Source organism: Fonsecaea nubica (assembly GCF_001646965.1).
Source record: "Fonsecaea nubica strain CBS 269.64 chromosome Unknown Scaff12, whole genome shotgun sequence".
Taxonomy (NCBI): domain Eukaryota; kingdom Fungi; phylum Ascomycota; class Eurotiomycetes; order Chaetothyriales; family Herpotrichiellaceae; genus Fonsecaea; species Fonsecaea nubica.
In genome coordinates this window covers 467,705-485,442 of record NW_019173685.1, presented here as the reverse complement: position 1 = coordinate 485,442, position 17,738 = coordinate 467,705, and the positions used below count along the sequence as shown (strand labels likewise).

The following is a 17,738-nucleotide window of genomic DNA, read 5'->3' as shown; positions in this document are numbered from 1 at the left end:
AAAGAGTCGCTACTGGAGGTGTGCAACGCAACTGACTGGTCGCTGGAGAAAAAGATGCAAACACAATTAAGTACGCTCCCTGCAACAATACTAAACGAGAATGTAAAGGGAAGAAATGGGTGTAGGCAAGTTGCCCAGTTGACCTTGGTGTGCCTCCTCCGACCAAATTTGTATGGAGACCTCTGCGGAGAATCGAGGCGCGAGGAAGAAAAGTGAATGCGAGGGGGGACGCTCGATGCCTCGAGCGTGCAGCTCACGTGATAGAGTTAGTCCTTAACGGGAATAGCATGGACTGCCAAAAGCCAATCGTACTCGATTCGTCAATGGAGCCGCCTAGTGTGGAGCTTGGCGGGGGCCTAGTAAGGCTCGTGTGCAGCCTTGGGGGAGGAAAATGCATTATGGGACATACATTCCAAGGTCTGCCAGACTGGAAAAGAGGTTGAAGACATTTCTTTACAACTCGGACATTGCCTTTCTCCAATTCCTTTTCCCACCTTAGGCGCTTTTACCGCCCATGTTGCTCGTGTCTTCATTTCAGAGGCTGAACATGTCGATTAGCGCCTCGTGGTACTCTATCATCCCCAGGACATCGCCAAAACCCAAGGTAAAATTCACGGTGTTGACCGGGTATCTGAATCCTTCGCAAGCTGAGCGCCAGCTCGAGGTAACCCAAAACATCAATCAAGGTCGATCACTTGTCGACGATTCAGAGTGAACGTTGGATCACTCAGTCATAGCTCGCTGCCACCACCGACAGCCCAAGAATCGCTTGAGTCAACGTTGCGGCAAGCCACCGGCGTGGCGGTGAGTATGAGGCATTTGTACCGTCCGGTGAAATTCGATTGATCCTCCAGAATGTGCACGATGTCTTCTGGATTTGCCATCCAAGCTGCTGTTAGACCGGCGAGATCTCGTCTGCCCATGTGAGTCTGCGCGTCGCCTCTGGAGATTCCAAAGCCATGTCAGAAACAGCCATCAACGTCACTATAATGATAAAAGAATGTCTTAGCCAAAATGGAGATAACAGGGTGGTAACAAGGGTATCGCTGGGTCGCGCGGTGCAGAGCAGATACGGGCTTACCGACGATGGCTTGCTTGACGATGACTCATCATGCAACTTGAGAGCATCTAGCCTCTCTTGGTTGTCCTGCGCAGCATCTGTCTCTGGCACTTCCTTGATGCTTGGAGTTGTCGGGGGCTTTGCCAATCCGGCCTTCATACGGTTTGCCTGCTCGGTGAGCTTCTCCCACTTCGCCTCGCGTGCCTTTTCTCGTTGAGCAGCAGTGTTCTGCATTTCATTGTAATCATGCGAACATTCGTCGAAAAGTTGAGGATTGATCTCCATGAAAAGTTTCATTGCATTGTAAACCATGCCATGTATTGTGCTGGCCACTCGTTAGCGGATTGCAGAACTCGAACGGAAGCACACGTACCGGTTCCAATGACCCTTTGAATTTTCATACAATGGGGCAAACATGATCGGGAGGATGGTTTCGACGTTGTCACTGACGAGATTGCAGAAATATTCGTTGTTCCAGAAGTATAGTGCACGCTCCGCAACCTGGAAGTGAGGACTCGCCACGGATTTGGCCAACTGGTTGAAGAGAGGCTCTTGGACTTTTGCGAATTCTTGTGGATCCATAACCTCAAAAATGTCCTCGACCTCGTTCAAGAACATGACTTCCTTGGTGCTGTTAACTTTCGGCCAATAGCGTAGTAGACCAAGCACAACCTGGAATACGGAATCAGCATAATAAGTGCAAGATAACATGAGTGAAGCTTACTTCTTCTGTCAGCGCTGCGTCTTTCTCCAGGAACTGCACGATACAGTATGCCAACTGAGGATGATACATGCTCAAACTCTTCACTTTGTGAAGAGGAATGAGTACTCTGGTCAAAAATAGCTTATGCTCTTCTTTGAGTGGGAGAGCAAAGCCATTGATGATTGAACCAAGAATTTCGAGAAGTTCGGCGATGCCATTGAACCTCTCGGTCTCATAGGTAAACTGGAAAAATACATTGTTGATGGATCTGCGAATGTAGGACCGAAGATTCAAGAACTTGCCGTAGATGCGGTGAAGCGTCGTCTTGAGGAAGTCTCTTTCGCGGGGATCTTCCGAGTCAAACAGCTCCAGTAACTGAAGGACAAAATGATGATCAATGTAAGCTTTGGCAATGTTTGTGTTGAAGTCTTGGCTTTCAATGAAACGCAAGAAAAACTCGTAGACAACTTGGATGTGAGGCCAAGCAACTTCCAGGACCGGTTCATCTTCTTCGGGATCAAATGCTTCGCCCTGGGGATTGACAGGAGGAGGAACGGGCCGGAATAGGTTCTTGCTGAACATTTCGACAACTTTCGGATACATCGGTTCGGTTATCACCGACCTGTTGTTGGCAACGTAGTCTAGAAGTTCGTGAAGGGCGAGTCTCTTGATTTCTTTTGATTTCATGTCGGCAGTCTGATCATTGAAGTCGAAGATGATATTACATTGATCAATTTTCTGCATGAACAACTCTTGCCTTCGGTTAGGAGGGACTTCATGGAAGCCGGGCAATTTCTCCAGGTCACGAGCTCTTTGGTCCGATACATCAAACCGTGATGAATGCTGTCTCTTGGGAGTTCGGACACCCTCGGGCACATCTTTTGGGGTACTCTGCAATCGGTCAAAGAGGAGGGATTTTTGGCCGGCCTTGGGGGGCGCCAGGTCGCCAGGCATCGTTTCAGTCGCACCAGGTCCAGGAATGTGAGGAGCACTTGGACTGATGATAACGCTTGGAGCAATGTGATGTCGGCCCGGGGCTGTTCCAGGTCCACCTGGTCCATGACCAGAGCCTTGCGACATGAAATGAGAAGCCAGCGAACCTGACCCTGTTGCAGAGCCAGCATGGTGTTGGGTGGTTGTGTGGCTGGTATTGGTGCTCTCATGATTCCCACTCTTATTTCGGAGATCATTCAGATTCGTTGACGAAGACGTCGGAGTTGCGGTGTTGGAGCTGTTGGGGGATCTCGAATCACTACCGGGAAGCGTAGTGGATGATGACAGCGGAGATGCAGTGCCCGAATTATTCGCATCTTTTTTCTTGGACGATTTGTTACTATCTTTCGCCCTCGATAACTGCTCGTGCTAGAATATCAGTGAGCGGAAGCGATTAAACGGCAGGGCACGAGACGCGGGTTGGGAGGATACTTACCACTCTCTGCCTGAATCCTTTCATTTTGCCGGACTCTCTTCAGTATTCGACGCGTTCACGCACCAGTGATAGTGAGAACAGTTGCCTTGGTTGATGCGACGCTTTGTCGGTTCCAGGAATCGACGAGGCTGTTATGTGCGTTTCATCCGAGTCACGACCACCAGATCGGCTTCTCAGTAGGAGGCGGCGGGTAGGGGTTTCAGGGAAAACCAAAGCAATTCAACAGGCTTCAGTAATGCCGGCAACTTCCTTCTCTTCTATCAGTTGCTCATTCTTAGAAGTAGTCCGGGCACAGAGGAGGAACGACAGTACGGCAGGCGGGTAGAGGAGGTGATAGAGGGTAGCTGGAGGATTCGGTTGGAAGGACTGCAAGGACCCTGAGAAGAGCGCAGCAGAGAAGGATAGAAAGAATCGATCCGAGATCAAAGGTGTCGAAGTTGGAGGTGGCTTAATGATCTAAGTGCGTCGAGAAGGGCATCCATTGAAGAGCAGTCAAGGTGACGAATAGTCGAGTAGTTGTGCGCAGCTCGAGGTCAAATGCAAGTCGAAGTGTAGTCGCAGTCGCAGGTTGGCGGGGACGGGTTCAGTGTTTCGGTGTCAGTACGCGGCTGGATTGAGGTGCAATTTAGCAGGTTAGCTAAGGCCAACTTGGTCCAGTAATGCCAATTGCCGTCAAAGGGGCCTATTGGCCTGACCACTAAGGCTTATGGGGCACCTGAGGTAGTCACCCAAGCACCCTTACGTGCCTTGGGGGAAGGAGTTCGGTTTGTTTGGGTGCTCGGAGTAGTTGCCTCAAATGAGAGATCGTCACCTAGTTTGGCACTTGGCTGCGGAATCAAGATTTGTTTCATCAACCTGTCATGGGGTTCACAAGATAATCAACCTCCAAGTCACAAGGATATATCACCGGAGACTTGAAAGTAAACCAAGCTTAATGGCCAAAGGTACTTTCCTTGTAACCACCGGCCTTAGCCTTGTCCTCCGCCGTGTCAAAACAAGGTGAGACGTCTTGTCCGCTTGTAGTTGCCGGATTTACTATTGGACAGGTTGGGTAAACAACCACATATTATCATCCACTCTGTCCATCTCGCATCGAACCTCTGCACCCAGCATCTCAAATGCCTCATGGTCCTAGTAATGGGGAGACTGCCCCGTCATTCCAGGTCCCACGTAACCCTATCCTATCTATCGAGCATCCATGCATCGTCAAAAATGTGGAAAAGGCTGTCGACATGCTCGGGGGTCCTGCAGAGATCGTACAGAGTCTGGAGTCAGGATTGGAGAAGCCGCTGGGGCTCAAATTTCAACCCGAGGGTCCAAGCAGTCGTGCAGTGCTGTCTTACAACAAGCCAACCAATAATGTGCTGCTCAAAGTGACTGTTCCGAAACGAACAGGCAGGAAAAGGAGGCGAGGCTTTGATGAACAGTTCTCTGAAGATTCTGGAGAGTCACGCCCACGGAAAGACGTCAAACACCTCCTCCGTTCCCTGACTGACAATCGCGAACGCTGTGAGGTCGAGGTCGTGGGCCAGATTGGCTCTACACACGTTTGGCGCGCCATGCCCGATTTCACTTATTCGTCTAAAGGGTCTTCATTTCTGGGCGAGGTACAGTCCGAACTTCTTCCTCAGCAGTACCCGTTGCTCAAGCAATGGTCTTTTCCTGGGTCTTCTCCCAAAGAAGATACAGAGGTTGTTCCTCCTCCAGTGCTTTCCACCCAGAACCTCCCGGCCAACTTCACATATTGCCAAGAAACAGCCGCGGACTCCATGGTTGAGCAACCCTCAGCAAACCGAATGACGGATGAGACTGTCCAGCATTCCACCAGTTAATATCAACGACTTGGTCCGGAGGTGTTTGATGAGCGACCCATCTAAGCGTTTCAACACCTGCCGGCTATTGCAAAACCAGCACGGATACCCTTGATTTCCTACATCAGGATCTCGTTGAGGACAATTCGCTTGATGTGTTGGGCGAAATCAATGACTTCTCCACCTGGCCATATGCCTGCATTGGACCTCGTTTGTCATATGCTATAGACTCGATATCCCTCAACCGATATGCCCCGTGGCGACCTCTTAACGAGAAGACTACCCTTTGCAAGGTGCACGTTGTCGAGTGGAATTATAGTGGATAGCAAGTTCGCTGAATATCACACAACGAAGAGGAGACAGGTCTTGTCCAGTCGCAAAAAGGAGAAGCACGGGAAATCGTTACCTTCAGAAGCTTTTCTAGTCAACCCAGTCGGCTCATTCAGACCTCTTCAGTCGACCCATTCAACCTTCCAAGTTGACGTCCCGTTGAGAAACTAGAACCAGATAAGCAGGTGAGAAGATCCTGCGACAGTCAAGAATCGGAGTCAGCAACGCGATCGACCGATCTCTCCGGGTAAAATTTGGTTATCAATCTTCAGTGAGAGAGATTCCGAGTCTTGGGGGCATGAGCCTGACAAGCAGTATGTCCGTACTCGATAATGCGACGAAACACAACGTCCCTTAGACACAGATCTCAGGGATGTGGGAAGAGGTATCTTGTAAACAGAAGACAGAAGCAAAGAAGATAAGAGGATATTCAATGAAACCGTTAGTCAGCAACCTTGCCGGCCCTCCGCCGAGTTTGATATCTCTTGGCAGTCTTGGCAATATGCTGACCAATGATGCAAAGCCCGTGGTGTTTGCCGAGCCATGCCAATTCCGTGCCCCGATGACTCTCCTGAGAGCCCCGCATGTTCTTCTCTCACGACCTTCTTATCGCTTGATCGTTCGCTTAAACAGCCAGCATAAGAAGTCTTTCATTGCCACTGTCTCCATGTTCGAAAGCGATGGATATAGATAGTCGACCCCCGGCTCAGGCCATGTTCACCTTCGCCACGAATAAACCTCGGACCTCAAGCGGTCGAAATCATGCCTACAGAAAGATCCGATGGAAAAAGTACGATCCCAGCAAGAAATCTCCCAACTCGGCTCCAGACCAGTTTGTGCAGTGGCAACCTCCAGACGCAACACGAGATGAAGACGAGGAGGGCGTTATTCAACGCAAATCAAAGTCTAGCGACGCAAAGCAAAATCCGCTTGCAAAGGCTCTTGTTTTTGTCTCTCCACTTGAGCCTCTTCCAATGAACGGAACCCGCGAGGATCCATTCCTAGTTCTCCCCATCAAGTCGACTGAGACTGTGCAAGACACTCTAGACTACTATGTCACCATCTGCAAAGGCTTCAGGAATGAGAGATCCGTCGTTCCGGGCCCGGTCAACCCACATCTCTCGCTCTTGCTGCCTTATGCACTCAAGCACCCCATCCTTTTTGAGTCCATCATATCAGTCTGTCGGGCGTCCATTCTAATCTCACTTGGGAGACCCATATGGGAAGACTACGCGTTTGTTCATCACCGTGGCAGCGCTATAGCCGGCCTCAATGAAAGACTGCAGTCTAGCGAGGCCACTGACGATGCAGCCCTGCTGACAGTGACGATGCTTATGACGCTTGAATATCTCTCTGGCAACCAGCAAGGCGTGTTAATGCACTGCAAAGGCCTAGAGAAAATGCTAGAGCTCCGTGGGCCTCTTTCTACTGACAAAGACGATACAAAGACGGAGTCCGACTGGACAAAATTCGTCAGCCATGGTCTTGTGGCATACAAGGCTCTAGGGTCCTTCGTGACAGGCCAACCACCCGACCTGCCTCGCGATTCGGTTGGCTACCTCAGGGAGACATTTCAAGAACTAAACCTCGATCAGCCGCTCACCTATCCTGAAACTCCGTTCCCACCAGACCTTTGCATCATCCTTTCTCGCCTTCCCTCAGGGCTCTCGGAGCTCTGTGTTGCATCTAGGATATCAGTACAGATGATCAAGCTCCTTGCCTCAATTTCGGCTGCCACGACCCTCCTGGCCACGGAAACTGTCAGCTACGAGAATCTCCTTGACCGCACCTGGACTCCTCCCTCAGAATTACCCCTCCCCGATTCATCCCAGTACGACGAAGAATGGAAGCAAACGATGATCCAAACCATCCTCTCCTCTCTTCAACGAATGTCGTTGACATCCACCTGCCCACTCGAATACTACCTCACCATGGGCTTGCTAGCCTATATATTCCAGCTCCGAGGTCTAGCAGCAGTGAACCTCTTCTATGATCCCATCCTGCGCAAATTCATCACCGCGTTACCCACTCATGCCAAACCAGCCTCGCTTCAGGAACAAAACACACTGGTTTGGTGCAGTATTGCCACTGCTGGAGCACTTGCTCTCCGTGTTGTTCCCATGCCCAACTCCCATTTGATTATGGAGCATGTTTTGGATCTATACCCACAAGCGCGCCAGTGGGCCCGTCTGGAAAAAGTTCTACGCACCTTCTTCTATACCAAAGAAATCGGTACCCATTGGAAACGCGTCTGGCAGTCCGCCATGAAGAGACGAGAGTTTGTTAGTGGTCAACAACAACGGAAGGGACACTACGTCGATCCCAAGACTGAGAGTACCGTGAGCATGGACAGAGAACTCAACGAACAAACCAATCACTCATTTCAGGGGCCGTTAGATCTCCCAGATTTCGACATGAACTCTGAAGCGCTAAGGGCACATATCCGCCAGCACATCGCGGGGGCGCCAAAGACGGTGGTCGAAATGTCCCAAGCTATGGGTCTCTGTCCATTTCGACCACAGGTCTCATCGCCCTTCTCAACAGGCAGCTCTGCATCGACTGCGACTGCAACTGCGACAACCACGTCGAGTCCGAACACGACCTTGACGCCTTCGCCAAAAGACGTCTGAGTGTCACGGGTGCAATATGTATTGAGTCATTACATGAGCCAGTCTTAATCTTTGTACTTTGGGCTCTAAAAAATCTGTTGGACTGAGTCGTGGGAATTTCTGGTTCTATTGAGACCCCATCACCACACATTACAATCACATTGCGTCCACAGCTACGACTGCTCCGGCTTTTTCAGAGGACGGGACGCTTCTGTGAGCAAACCTCAGTGCCTTTCCAGTTGCATGGAACGGATGGATAACTGGGTCTACATATCCTAGGATCCATAACGTCTTCATTCCCACGAACAGGGAGCTCTCAATCTTGAGGCAACAATCAAATCGATTCCCCTCCAACTCTGACAATATCCCCACTCACTTCTCTACAAATTCATCTCTCTGAAGGCTCACCTGACCTTTGCGACGGACGTCTCCCAACTTTCGCACATGCAAACTTTCCACGGCGGTCTAACTCCTGTCCAATGTCGTGTGGTATGACACTTCATGTTGTGACGTCCAGGCGGCGCCACTTCTTTGACCAGAGCCTTTGGCATCGTATGCCTCTGACGCAGACCTCGCTACGGCACCGTGAAAGGTCTCACGGACTTCGGTCTGCACAGTGGCTATATCCCGAACAGGCTCCATCAGCCAGACGCCTTTCAAACAAGATCAACTGCCGCCCTTATCAAGCCACCCTTTACATAATGATGCTGGGCCATGATTGCGCTCTTCGGGGCGGTACTCAGCAAGCGTCACTACCGATGTCTGGACACGCGTCACCCTCGCGACCAGTGGTGACAGCACATGAACGGATTGTTAGCTTAGTCGGGGTTATCAAACACGAAGGCCTGCAGAATCCCGTCCCAACGGGGAAATCTCACATTTATCATCTGGTCGGGTCTACCAGCTCGAAACCAGACGCTGCCATCTACACGGAACCCGATCGACAGCCTACACATGCTATGTAGTGCCAATGCGAATGGATCATTTCGTTGTGTGCACTTGAAATCATGATCTGACCCGCCTGTCTGCTTGGTTTGCGACCAATTTAAGTGACTGGTGAGGCTATTTTTTTGTTTTTGGTTCTGGGGTTTGGGAAATAAGATCAGGCGTTCCTACATTCACAAGCCGTGGTGGCCCAAGGGAGTGGGAACCGTCGGCACATTATTGCGCGTCGCGTCGCATCGCATTTCATATCTACCTACCCACATGCTACGCCGGCTGTGGTTGTGGCTGTAGCTGTAGGTGTAGCTGTGTATCTCGGGTCTCTGAAAGATGGAGGAAGACATTGATGAAGTTTACTCGTATAATATCTCGAGTGGCAGATTTTATATATGTTGAGCTCTGAGCCCCTCAAGATGACTTTCTTTCCCCGTCTATACCATACACGATATACACTACACAGTACACACACGGCATGTAGATAGATATCATCAAGTTTCGTCTCTCCGTTCCGGTCTGATCATCCCTGCCTAGGTTTGGAAATGCTCCCTCCCTCGTGAAATGCCGCAATACCGCTTTACCAGCACATCTTCGCCGGTCGCTAGAGAGGCTGGATACGGGGAAGGATGGTTCAGGATAGATATCGTGTATATATATACCAAGTTCTAGCATACTAGGCAACTACCTTACTATTTAGTAAGTACTCGACTGCCTTACCGTGATATTTCAAATATCTCCTTTACGTAGATCTGCTGTCAAAGAGCACGGACGTGGCACGGCTGCAATATTCCCTCAAAGGCTCGGAAAATCGAGATGTTTGGATGTGGCAGTGGAGCCCATGTGTCGTTACATGCGGCCAGCTGGACAGACGCTGGCCGTCGTAAAACGAGGCACTCACGCAGAGTGAGTCTTTCGTTGTCGCCGTTTCCGCCATAGAATAGTCATTCCGTCGTAACTGGCAATGAAAATAGTGAGTTGATCATGTCTAACAAACTCTAAAATTCTGCGTAACAATAACGTTTCACTCGGTGCTCAGGCTCTTCAGTGTCTCCTGGATCCCTTGTTTGAGGGCGCGATATTGGATGCGTTGCAGAACGAGTGGTGGATTGCGCAAAAGCTGCGCCGCTCGTGAAAATACTCTGTGGCCGTAGAGGAGAAGTACAACGGCAGTCATCATCCAAATTAGATAGACGATCATTGCTGCCAAGTATAGTCGGAATCTGACGACAACAGGGATGACCACACCATCCCGTATCCCGTGGTACCTGGCGACAATAAAGTTTCTGATTGGTCTTCGATGCTTTCGTTGGAGATGTTGTTGTAAACCTTCGACCATGTGCCAGGCCACTCGCCTGTTAATCTTTTCCCAGGTAACGTCGCAAGTATATCTTCGCGCGGCAATAGCCATGGTCGTACGAAGATTCTCGTCGGTGGAGAGACGCTTGACAAGAGTAATGTACTGTTCCAGATCGTGAGGAGGAACTAGATAACCGGTTTCTTGGTTTTGGACGATATCAGACGGCCCGCCTTCATCACGGGCGATTACTGGGAGTCCACTCGCCATGGCTTCCAAAACAACCAGTCCGAATGTCTCTGTGATAGAGCAGTGTAGGAAGATGTCGCCGCTGGCGTAGGCACGAGCGAGGTCGACCCCGGTGCGAAACCCGGTGAAGACGACGTGCTCTGATACGCAGTCGAAGAGACGATGGACCTGGTCCTCAACTTCAGCGCTCATGTTTCCACCTACTATGAGCAACTTGAATGGAAAGCCTTCTTGTGCGAGTCGCATAGCGACCTGCGCGAGAAATTCGAAGCCCTTTTCGGGGGCCAAGCGACAGACGCAGACTAAGATAACTTCTCCATTGGGTGCCAACTCCTTGCGATATGCCTGGTCTCGCTGAGACGGGTTGAACAAAGTGGTGTCGACGCCTCGGCCCAGTCGGACCATCTTGTTGCTCGGAGCACCTGCTTTCTCAAGGTAACTGCGAACACCGGAGGAAGGGTAGAAGATGGTGTGAACTGTACGATGATTGAACAAAAATCCTTGAACCACACCCAATAGCCAGACGGAAAAGCGAGCCACTGGGCCAGGGAAAAGGATCTCGCTGTATGCCGACAGATCTGTTTGGAAGTTGAGGAGGACGACCGGGGGATCTTGCAGCTGGCGGATCTGAAACAGCATTTGAAATCCAGTAGAAGCAGGACTGGCCAGATATACAATATCGGGCTTGAAGGTGTGTTTGTAGACGTCGTCGAGTTGGAATGGGTACACCACGGTCAAGTCAGGATTGTACGGCAGTTCGTAACCGGGCAGCCGAAATTCAGTGAGATTTGCACCGGTAGCTGGTTTGAGGCGCGACTGTCGAGAATGAGGAGCGACAATGGCCAGCTGAACACCATTTTTGCGTAGGTATTCGATCAGCATGAGGGTAGTTCGACTGACTCCATTCACAGGGCCCAAGGATTCGGTTGCGAGGAGGACTCGCTTGCCCTTGAGGTAGGCGGGAAAGACATCTCGCCTATCGATCTCAGCGATAGCTCCTTCAGCACCTACTTGCAGCTTTTGTGATGTGGGTGGAGGATAAGACCGTTGCTCTGCTGCCACCTCCATTATACCGAACACTCAAGGAGAAAAGATAATCCGAAACCCCAAGCACAGTCTGCCCCTCGCCTTATCCTTATCCTTATCTGGATGCTACTTATCGGGTGCGCACCACACAACCTGAAGTCCTGGAGTTCCAAGGTGATGCAAATTTGCTTTCAAGTCTTTCTTGTCTTGTTCGGGGGAAATCAAAGAGAAAGTGAGTGACAGGAAGATGCAGGAACTTAGTCACTTTGCATTCGAGGTCCCGAGTCGCTTTGCACGTGTTGCCTCTCTGTCTTGCTCACTCTCACCTTCGGCCGTTTCTTTTATCTCAATTGCGCCTCCTGCGCGCCTTTTGTTATGATTCCACTCTGAGATGTTACGCTTCCGCGATGATGCCTCTTTATGGACCTGATCCCCGGATCCTCGTGCGCCCCTCGGGTCATGAGCTGCGTGCCAGACAAGATTTAGGCCGATGGTGGCGACCTTGACCAAGGGACAATTCGGACGCGTAGAAGAGGCTGACAGCTCCCACGTGGGCGCATGCGCTCAACAGCAGGCTTCCCGACATGTCGACAGTGTCAACGCGAACATTTCCAGCATCGTCCGTTGTCAGCCACTCAGATGCGTCCATTGACTGCGCGTGCTCTGGTGCCTTTGATACAGTCGCCCTTTTTGTTGATTCCCTCGAGCACAACACACCCGCTCATGACCATCGCCGTGCCCATGACCATGTGAGTCTTGCTCGAAACTTCACACCTTTGCCCCGTTTTTCGTCTTCCACCCTGGTGAAAAGTCGGCATGTTGTAATTGCTTGCGGCGCCGCCTGTGCCTTTTACTCGAAGCCAGGCTTCTCTTATCTGCGGGCTTGTTCAATTTCGTCGGTGCTGGTCACCGCCGTGCCCATCCAAGTCGTGCTCGTTCTTAGGTTAAGATGGCTTGATCCCGTCAAATCTCACTTCCGGTTGTTGTCGTTCTCTTCCATTTCCTAAGCAGACCCCAGTATAGAGAGACTTGAATCCCAGTGTGTTGCGTCGCCATGGAATTCGCTGTCCCATCGCTCGTTGGTACCTCCGACAGCAGCTCATGCAACGACTCTACGGGTCTTTTGACGCCGGACAGCAGTCCGTTGTTCCGCCCCTCACATCCCAAAGACTCATTCGAGACGCGTCTCGCTCATGCGCTGGAAGAGCCCAAGAGACGCAGACTAGATTCGCCCTCAGCCCGCGCCGAGAGTCCTTTCATCCCCTCGTTTGCAGACTTGTTCGCGCCAGTCCCCAGCGATGTGAGGAAGGTCTGCGTTATTGGCGCAGGTTACGTCGGTATGCATATGACCCCGCTCGCACAGGAATTACCTAGTATGTGAGCTATCGAGTTCAACTAATCGAACCCCGCGTGTTTCAGGTGGTCCTACTGCTGCCGTAATCGCGCTGCACAACCCAAAGGTTGGCGTCGAGGTCCTGGATAGAGATCAGCGACGCATCGAACGATGGAACTCCGCTCACCTGCCTATTCATGAGCCCGGTTTGAACAAGATTGTGCGATTGACAAGAGATGGCGCGATCATAAAGGAACCGGGTGACTGCAATTCTGCTTCTCAAGACCGCAATGGCGACTCGGACTACGTCTCCAGACGCGGGCCGAATCTCTTCTTCACCTGTGATACTCAAGTCAGCATTTCCACCGCAGACATGGTGTTTCTGGCCGTGAACACACCCACAAAGACCACGGGAGTGGGCGCAGGAAGAGCAACCAACATGACGGCTCTTGATGGCGCTGTCAGGGATGTGGCCATGTATGCGAAGCCTGGGACTATCATTGTCGAGAAAAGCACGGTCCCCTGTGGAACCGCCCAACGCATCAGGAACACGGTAAGTGACCCATTTTCGCGTGGGGGAGGCAAAGTGGGTTTCTAACGGAGACCTATTGCCAGCTCGACACACTGCGACCCGGCGAGCCGTTCGAGGTTCTATCGAATCCCGAGTTTCTGTCTGAAGGCACAGCGATCAAAAATCTCATGAAACCCGATCGTGTGATTATTGGGTCTTCTGGCACCCCTTCAGGCAAACTTGCGGCGGATGCTCTCGCCAGTTTGTATGCCGCATGGATTCCTTCCTCCCAGATTCTGCAGATCAATGCGTGGTCCTCCGAGCTCTCGAAGCTGGTGGCCAATGCCATGCTCGCACAGCGAATCAGCAGCATCAACTCAATCAGTGCGATTTGCGAAGCGACGGGCGCAAACGTCGAGGAGGTCGCGAAATCCATCGGTCTGGATACTCGGATAGGGCCACAATTCTTGAAAGCCGGCCTTGGTTTTGGGGGTTCATGTTTCAGAAAAGACATTGCCAGTCTGACGTACCTGGCAGAATCTCTAGGCTTGGAAGAAGTCGCCCATTACTGGAGCCAGGTCAACTCAATCAATGTCATGCAACGCAATCGCTTTGCGCGAAAAGTGCTGAAGAGGTTCAACGAGAATCTGGTGGGCAAGAAGATCACTTTGATGGGGTTCGCATTCAAAAAGAATACTAGCGATGCGCGTGAGTCTCCCGCTGTCGACGTGATCAGATCTCTGTTGGACGAACAACCTGCGGAAATTGCAATTTTCGACCCCTACTGCGACGAAGATGATATGCTCCGGGAGATCAGCGCAACGGTCAGCAATCGACCGGGCTTCACAGGTGAAATCTCCTCCGTGAAGATCTACACGGATCCATACGAGGCATGTATGGAGTCAAACGCCATACTCATCATAACAGACTGTGACCAGTTTAAAACGTCGCCTCAACGGCTTCGCGGCAGCGACGCATCTGAAACAAGCTCTCCCACGAATCGACCTGCAAGAAGATCGGCGTCACCGAAACAAGAAGAAGACTACCTGGGCGCAAATTTTGCAAATTACAGACTAGCTGCTCAACCAGATTGCGTGGACAACTGTCCCGACTGCAGGTCAAAGGCCAGAGGTCCGATTTCCACGGACCCAGTCGAATGGGCTCGCATCGTCTACAGCATGAGAGAGCCCAAATGGATCTTTGACGGCAGAGGAATCGTCGACGCGGGCGAGATAGAGAAGCTCGGAGGTGTCCGTGTCGATGGGATTGGGAAATGGCGCCCTGAAGACGGACAGAAGCGCTGTTGGTGACCCGATCCCCGTTCCATCTCTGGCCTGCTGAACCTCGATCGACCTACATTCAACTGATTGGACTTGAGATCCCACACATCCCCCCTTCAACCTCGAAGCTGCCGTGGATGAACCCTCGGTGCTGTTGCTTTTTGGCGTCTTCATCAGGACAAGTGTTGTCTGCTGGGAATCCGCATCACGACGGGCGCTTACATGGCGTTGAAGCCGAGTTTCGGAGTCGACGGTGTCATTTATATCCTTTTGTGTGCGTCTCGCGCCGCGATACCAGACCACACCACATTGTCTCTTGTTTTTCCCGTTCTCTTGCCCTGCCCTGTGTATATAGAGCAAGCTCAGCCTCCAAGAAGATCCTCAGATAAGCAGATAGAAAGACGACTTAGATTGACATGAAATGTCTTGTACTCGAACCAGGACAGCGTCATGTCCGGCGTTGTCTGATCAAGACTGTCGGTGTGAATTAGTAAAGGGAGGGAGGTGGATGGATAGGCGAGGGGGCATCTGCCATTCGAGGTCGCAGAGCTGAGAAGCTGAGAATTGAATTCTCCGATACTGTCGAGTGTGTTTTAGAAAGAGTGTTTATAACGAAGGATCTCTTCACGGAGTTGTTACAGTCGATACTTCATAGGTCACCAGTCCCTGCGTGTGTCCGTGGAGGCCTCGAGGTTGTTGCGGCCGAGGAGCGGCCGCTTGCCCGACGAGTCCTTCCCGAGAAGACGCGTGGTCTGATCCTGTTGCGCGCCTCGAGCAAATGACCTCTGACAGTACAATATTACTATCGACTCTCTGTCAACACAGTGCTGGCAACTACCAGCGTCACCAGCGAGGTGCCCATGCTTCTCGAGAGACATGATATAGAGATATTACCGCATTCGGTAGTGGGGTGCCCAGACTGGCCAATCACTAATACACAAGATACCGCATTCTCCCTAGGTGTCTAGGTATTTCCTGGAAACAACACGGTCGTCGGGAAACTTGATGTGGATCGTAGGTCTATGATCTATGATCTGCTCGGCTCCTCGCTGCAAGGCTGAGGATATTTTAGGGGTGAATCGCCACTACTAATATCAAATCGGTAGGGCATCAAGGATCCCTCTTCTCCAGATATACCGAGGCTTCTTTTGCTTTTGCTCCTCATTTCCTGTTCGTAGCGGCAGCCATTGACTTGACTCGCTCACGTCACTCAAGAGTCTCGTCTGAGGCTTGAGGTCCAGATGCGGGGAATCTATGCCTAGGCAGAGGAACATCTGGGAAGAGCAGGAAGGATCACTTTTGCTTCTTCTCAGCACTTTAAACGAGGCTCCTTCGTCTCGACTACCGCCGGGCTGAAAAGTATATAACAACGTAAGTACCACGACTGTTGGATTGGCTGGCACACCATTGCACTGCATTGCATCTTTATTACTCTGCTTCAACTCTACTGTACTGACTCCAATGAATTTTGATTTCTCCAAGTCCAAAGCCGTCATGGCGCAACAAACGTCAACACCAACGACACAGTCCCCAACCAGCTCGTTCGACTTCTACTCCGAAGCCCTGGCTCGTCGAGCCTTGCCCTCGGACCCGGCCGTGCGCGCCGACATCGAGCATGTCCTCGAGCACGGCTACGTGGTCATTCCCAACTGCTTCAGCGCAGACGAGGCCCGCGAGGCCCGCGACGAAATCACGCGTCTTCTCCACAAGGACTCGACCGGCCAGCGGCCGCTGACCGGCCGCAACAGCTTCGAGGGCCTCAACACAAACCGCATCTACTCGCTGCTCAACAAGACGAGGGTGTTTGACAAGTTTGTCATCCTTCCTCGCGTGTTGGCGCTGAACGACTTCTTCCTCGATCCGGGGTATGTATGACTCTATCTCTTTGGCGTCGTAATCCCCGTTCAATGCCGTTTCGTGCCCGTGATATGGCTGTGGCTATAGCTATGTTGTGCAACGGCAGTCGGCATGCTGGAGTGACAGTGGCGGTGGGCTTTCCCATGAAGAGGGAGAAAGAGACAGGCGAACAAACAGGGAAATATCTATTACACTCGTTCAAATTTGATCCCCGTCTGACTCAGAGCGGCCGCACATGTGAAACAGGTATTTGCTATCGGCATATCACACCATCTCGATCAACCCTGGTGAGAAGGCCCAGGCGTTGCATCACGATGACTATTACATCAAGTCTCCCCGCCCAAGGTTGCCGTTTGGAACGGCGATAATGGTCGCTTTGAATGAATACACGGCTGAGAACGGTAAAGTCTTTTTCGAATCCAACTCCGCTGTCTTCCTGTCTTGACTGAGAACATATCAGGTGCCACACGAGTCATCCCCGGTTCCCACAAATGGGACAGCTCACGACGAGGCACGCCCGAAGAGACCATCCCGGCGCTCTGTCCCGAAGGCGGCGTCATCTACTTCGTCGGAACTTTATGGCACGGCGGCGGACCCAATTTCTCGGACAAGCCTCGCCAGAGCGCCACGGTGCAGTACTGCCAGCCTTTCGTCCGGCCGATCGAGAATCAAATCCTGGCGGTCGATCCGAGGAAGCTGGACAGCATCCACCCACGCATCGTCGACTTGATGGGATACACACACATGGAGCCCTTCATGGGATATGCCGACGGCATGGGCCCTCGCAGGGCGGCGAGACGTATGATCAAGTGGCTCCAGGAGGAGGTCGACAACGATCCCCCAACATTTGCGCACGGGTTCAAAACCTCCAAGCTCTAGGGGATCGTTCCAATAGGGGGGATGTTGGCGAAGTTTGAACTAGGCCAGCCACGGCCAGCCCATTAGGCTTGTGTATGTAGTTAGAGGATCAAAGCATGAAAAATGGCGAGCAAAGTCCATCTCCATTTCGATACTAGCCGAGGGTTTTCAGAACAACTTGAAAATCACAGTCACTCACGTACTCGTACTCGTACTCGGTACGCCGTACTTATATGCTAATGGCCATCACCACGAATTCGACCAATCACAGTCCCTGTCAAGTGATCAATATTATGCAAAACATCAACAATGGATAAAATCTGGAGACGCGTGAGAGAACCCCGAAAACGGAAAGGCATATCTTTGTACATATGTATAATAAACTCCCATCGTCATGGTAGCCTAGTAGACGTAAACAAAAGCTGCCCGCCCGGATGTCCGGAATAAAA

The 17,738-nt window shown here is 51.5% G+C and overlaps 6 protein-coding genes across 6 annotated transcripts; 4 read left to right on the top strand and 2 right to left on the bottom strand.

The window, feature by feature from the left end:
* Positions 1-895: 895 nt before the first annotated feature.
* On the bottom strand, positions 896-3,216 carry AYO20_02859 (hypothetical protein; the record flags this gene model as incomplete). Its single annotated transcript, XM_022641163.1, has 4 exons — positions 896-1,385; positions 1,434-1,732; positions 1,785-3,125; positions 3,193-3,216. 4 exons carry the CDS (start codon positions 3,214-3,216, stop codon positions 896-898), a joined length of 2,154 nt encoding a protein of 717 aa, XP_022503038.1.
* A 1,094-nt stretch (positions 3,217-4,310) lies between these two features.
* Positions 4,311-5,024, top strand: AYO20_02858 (hypothetical protein; the record flags this gene model as incomplete). The annotated part of the gene is made up of 1 exon (XM_022641162.1): positions 4,311-5,024. The coding sequence occupies one exon, from the start codon at positions 4,311-4,313 to the stop codon at positions 5,022-5,024; it is 714 nt and encodes a 237-aa protein (XP_022503037.1).
* A 989-nt stretch (positions 5,025-6,013) lies between these two features.
* On the top strand, positions 6,014-7,963 carry AYO20_02857 (hypothetical protein; the record flags this gene model as incomplete). Its single annotated transcript, XM_022641161.1, has 1 exon — positions 6,014-7,963. One exon carries the CDS (start codon positions 6,014-6,016, stop codon positions 7,961-7,963), a length of 1,950 nt encoding a protein of 649 aa, XP_022503036.1.
* Positions 7,964-9,902: 1,939 nt separating this feature from the next.
* On the bottom strand, positions 9,903-11,492 carry AYO20_02856 (hypothetical protein; the record flags this gene model as incomplete). Its single annotated transcript, XM_022641160.1, has 1 exon — positions 9,903-11,492. One exon carries the CDS (start codon positions 11,490-11,492, stop codon positions 9,903-9,905), a length of 1,590 nt encoding a protein of 529 aa, XP_022503035.1.
* Positions 11,493-12,504: 1,012 nt separating this feature from the next.
* On the top strand, positions 12,505-14,604 carry AYO20_02855 (hypothetical protein; the record flags this gene model as incomplete). Its single annotated transcript, XM_022641159.1, has 3 exons — positions 12,505-12,787; positions 12,870-13,336; positions 13,399-14,604. The coding sequence occupies 3 exons, from the start codon at positions 12,505-12,507 to the stop codon at positions 14,602-14,604; spliced, it is 1,956 nt and encodes a 651-aa protein (XP_022503034.1).
* Positions 14,605-16,068: 1,464 nt separating this feature from the next.
* AYO20_02854 (hypothetical protein) lies at positions 16,069-17,310 on the top strand (the record flags this gene model as incomplete). Its single annotated transcript, XM_022641158.1, has 3 exons — positions 16,069-16,439; positions 16,678-16,832; positions 16,892-17,310. 3 exons carry the CDS (start codon positions 16,069-16,071, stop codon positions 17,308-17,310), a joined length of 945 nt encoding a protein of 314 aa, XP_022503033.1.
* Positions 17,311-17,738: the final 428 nt, after the last annotated feature.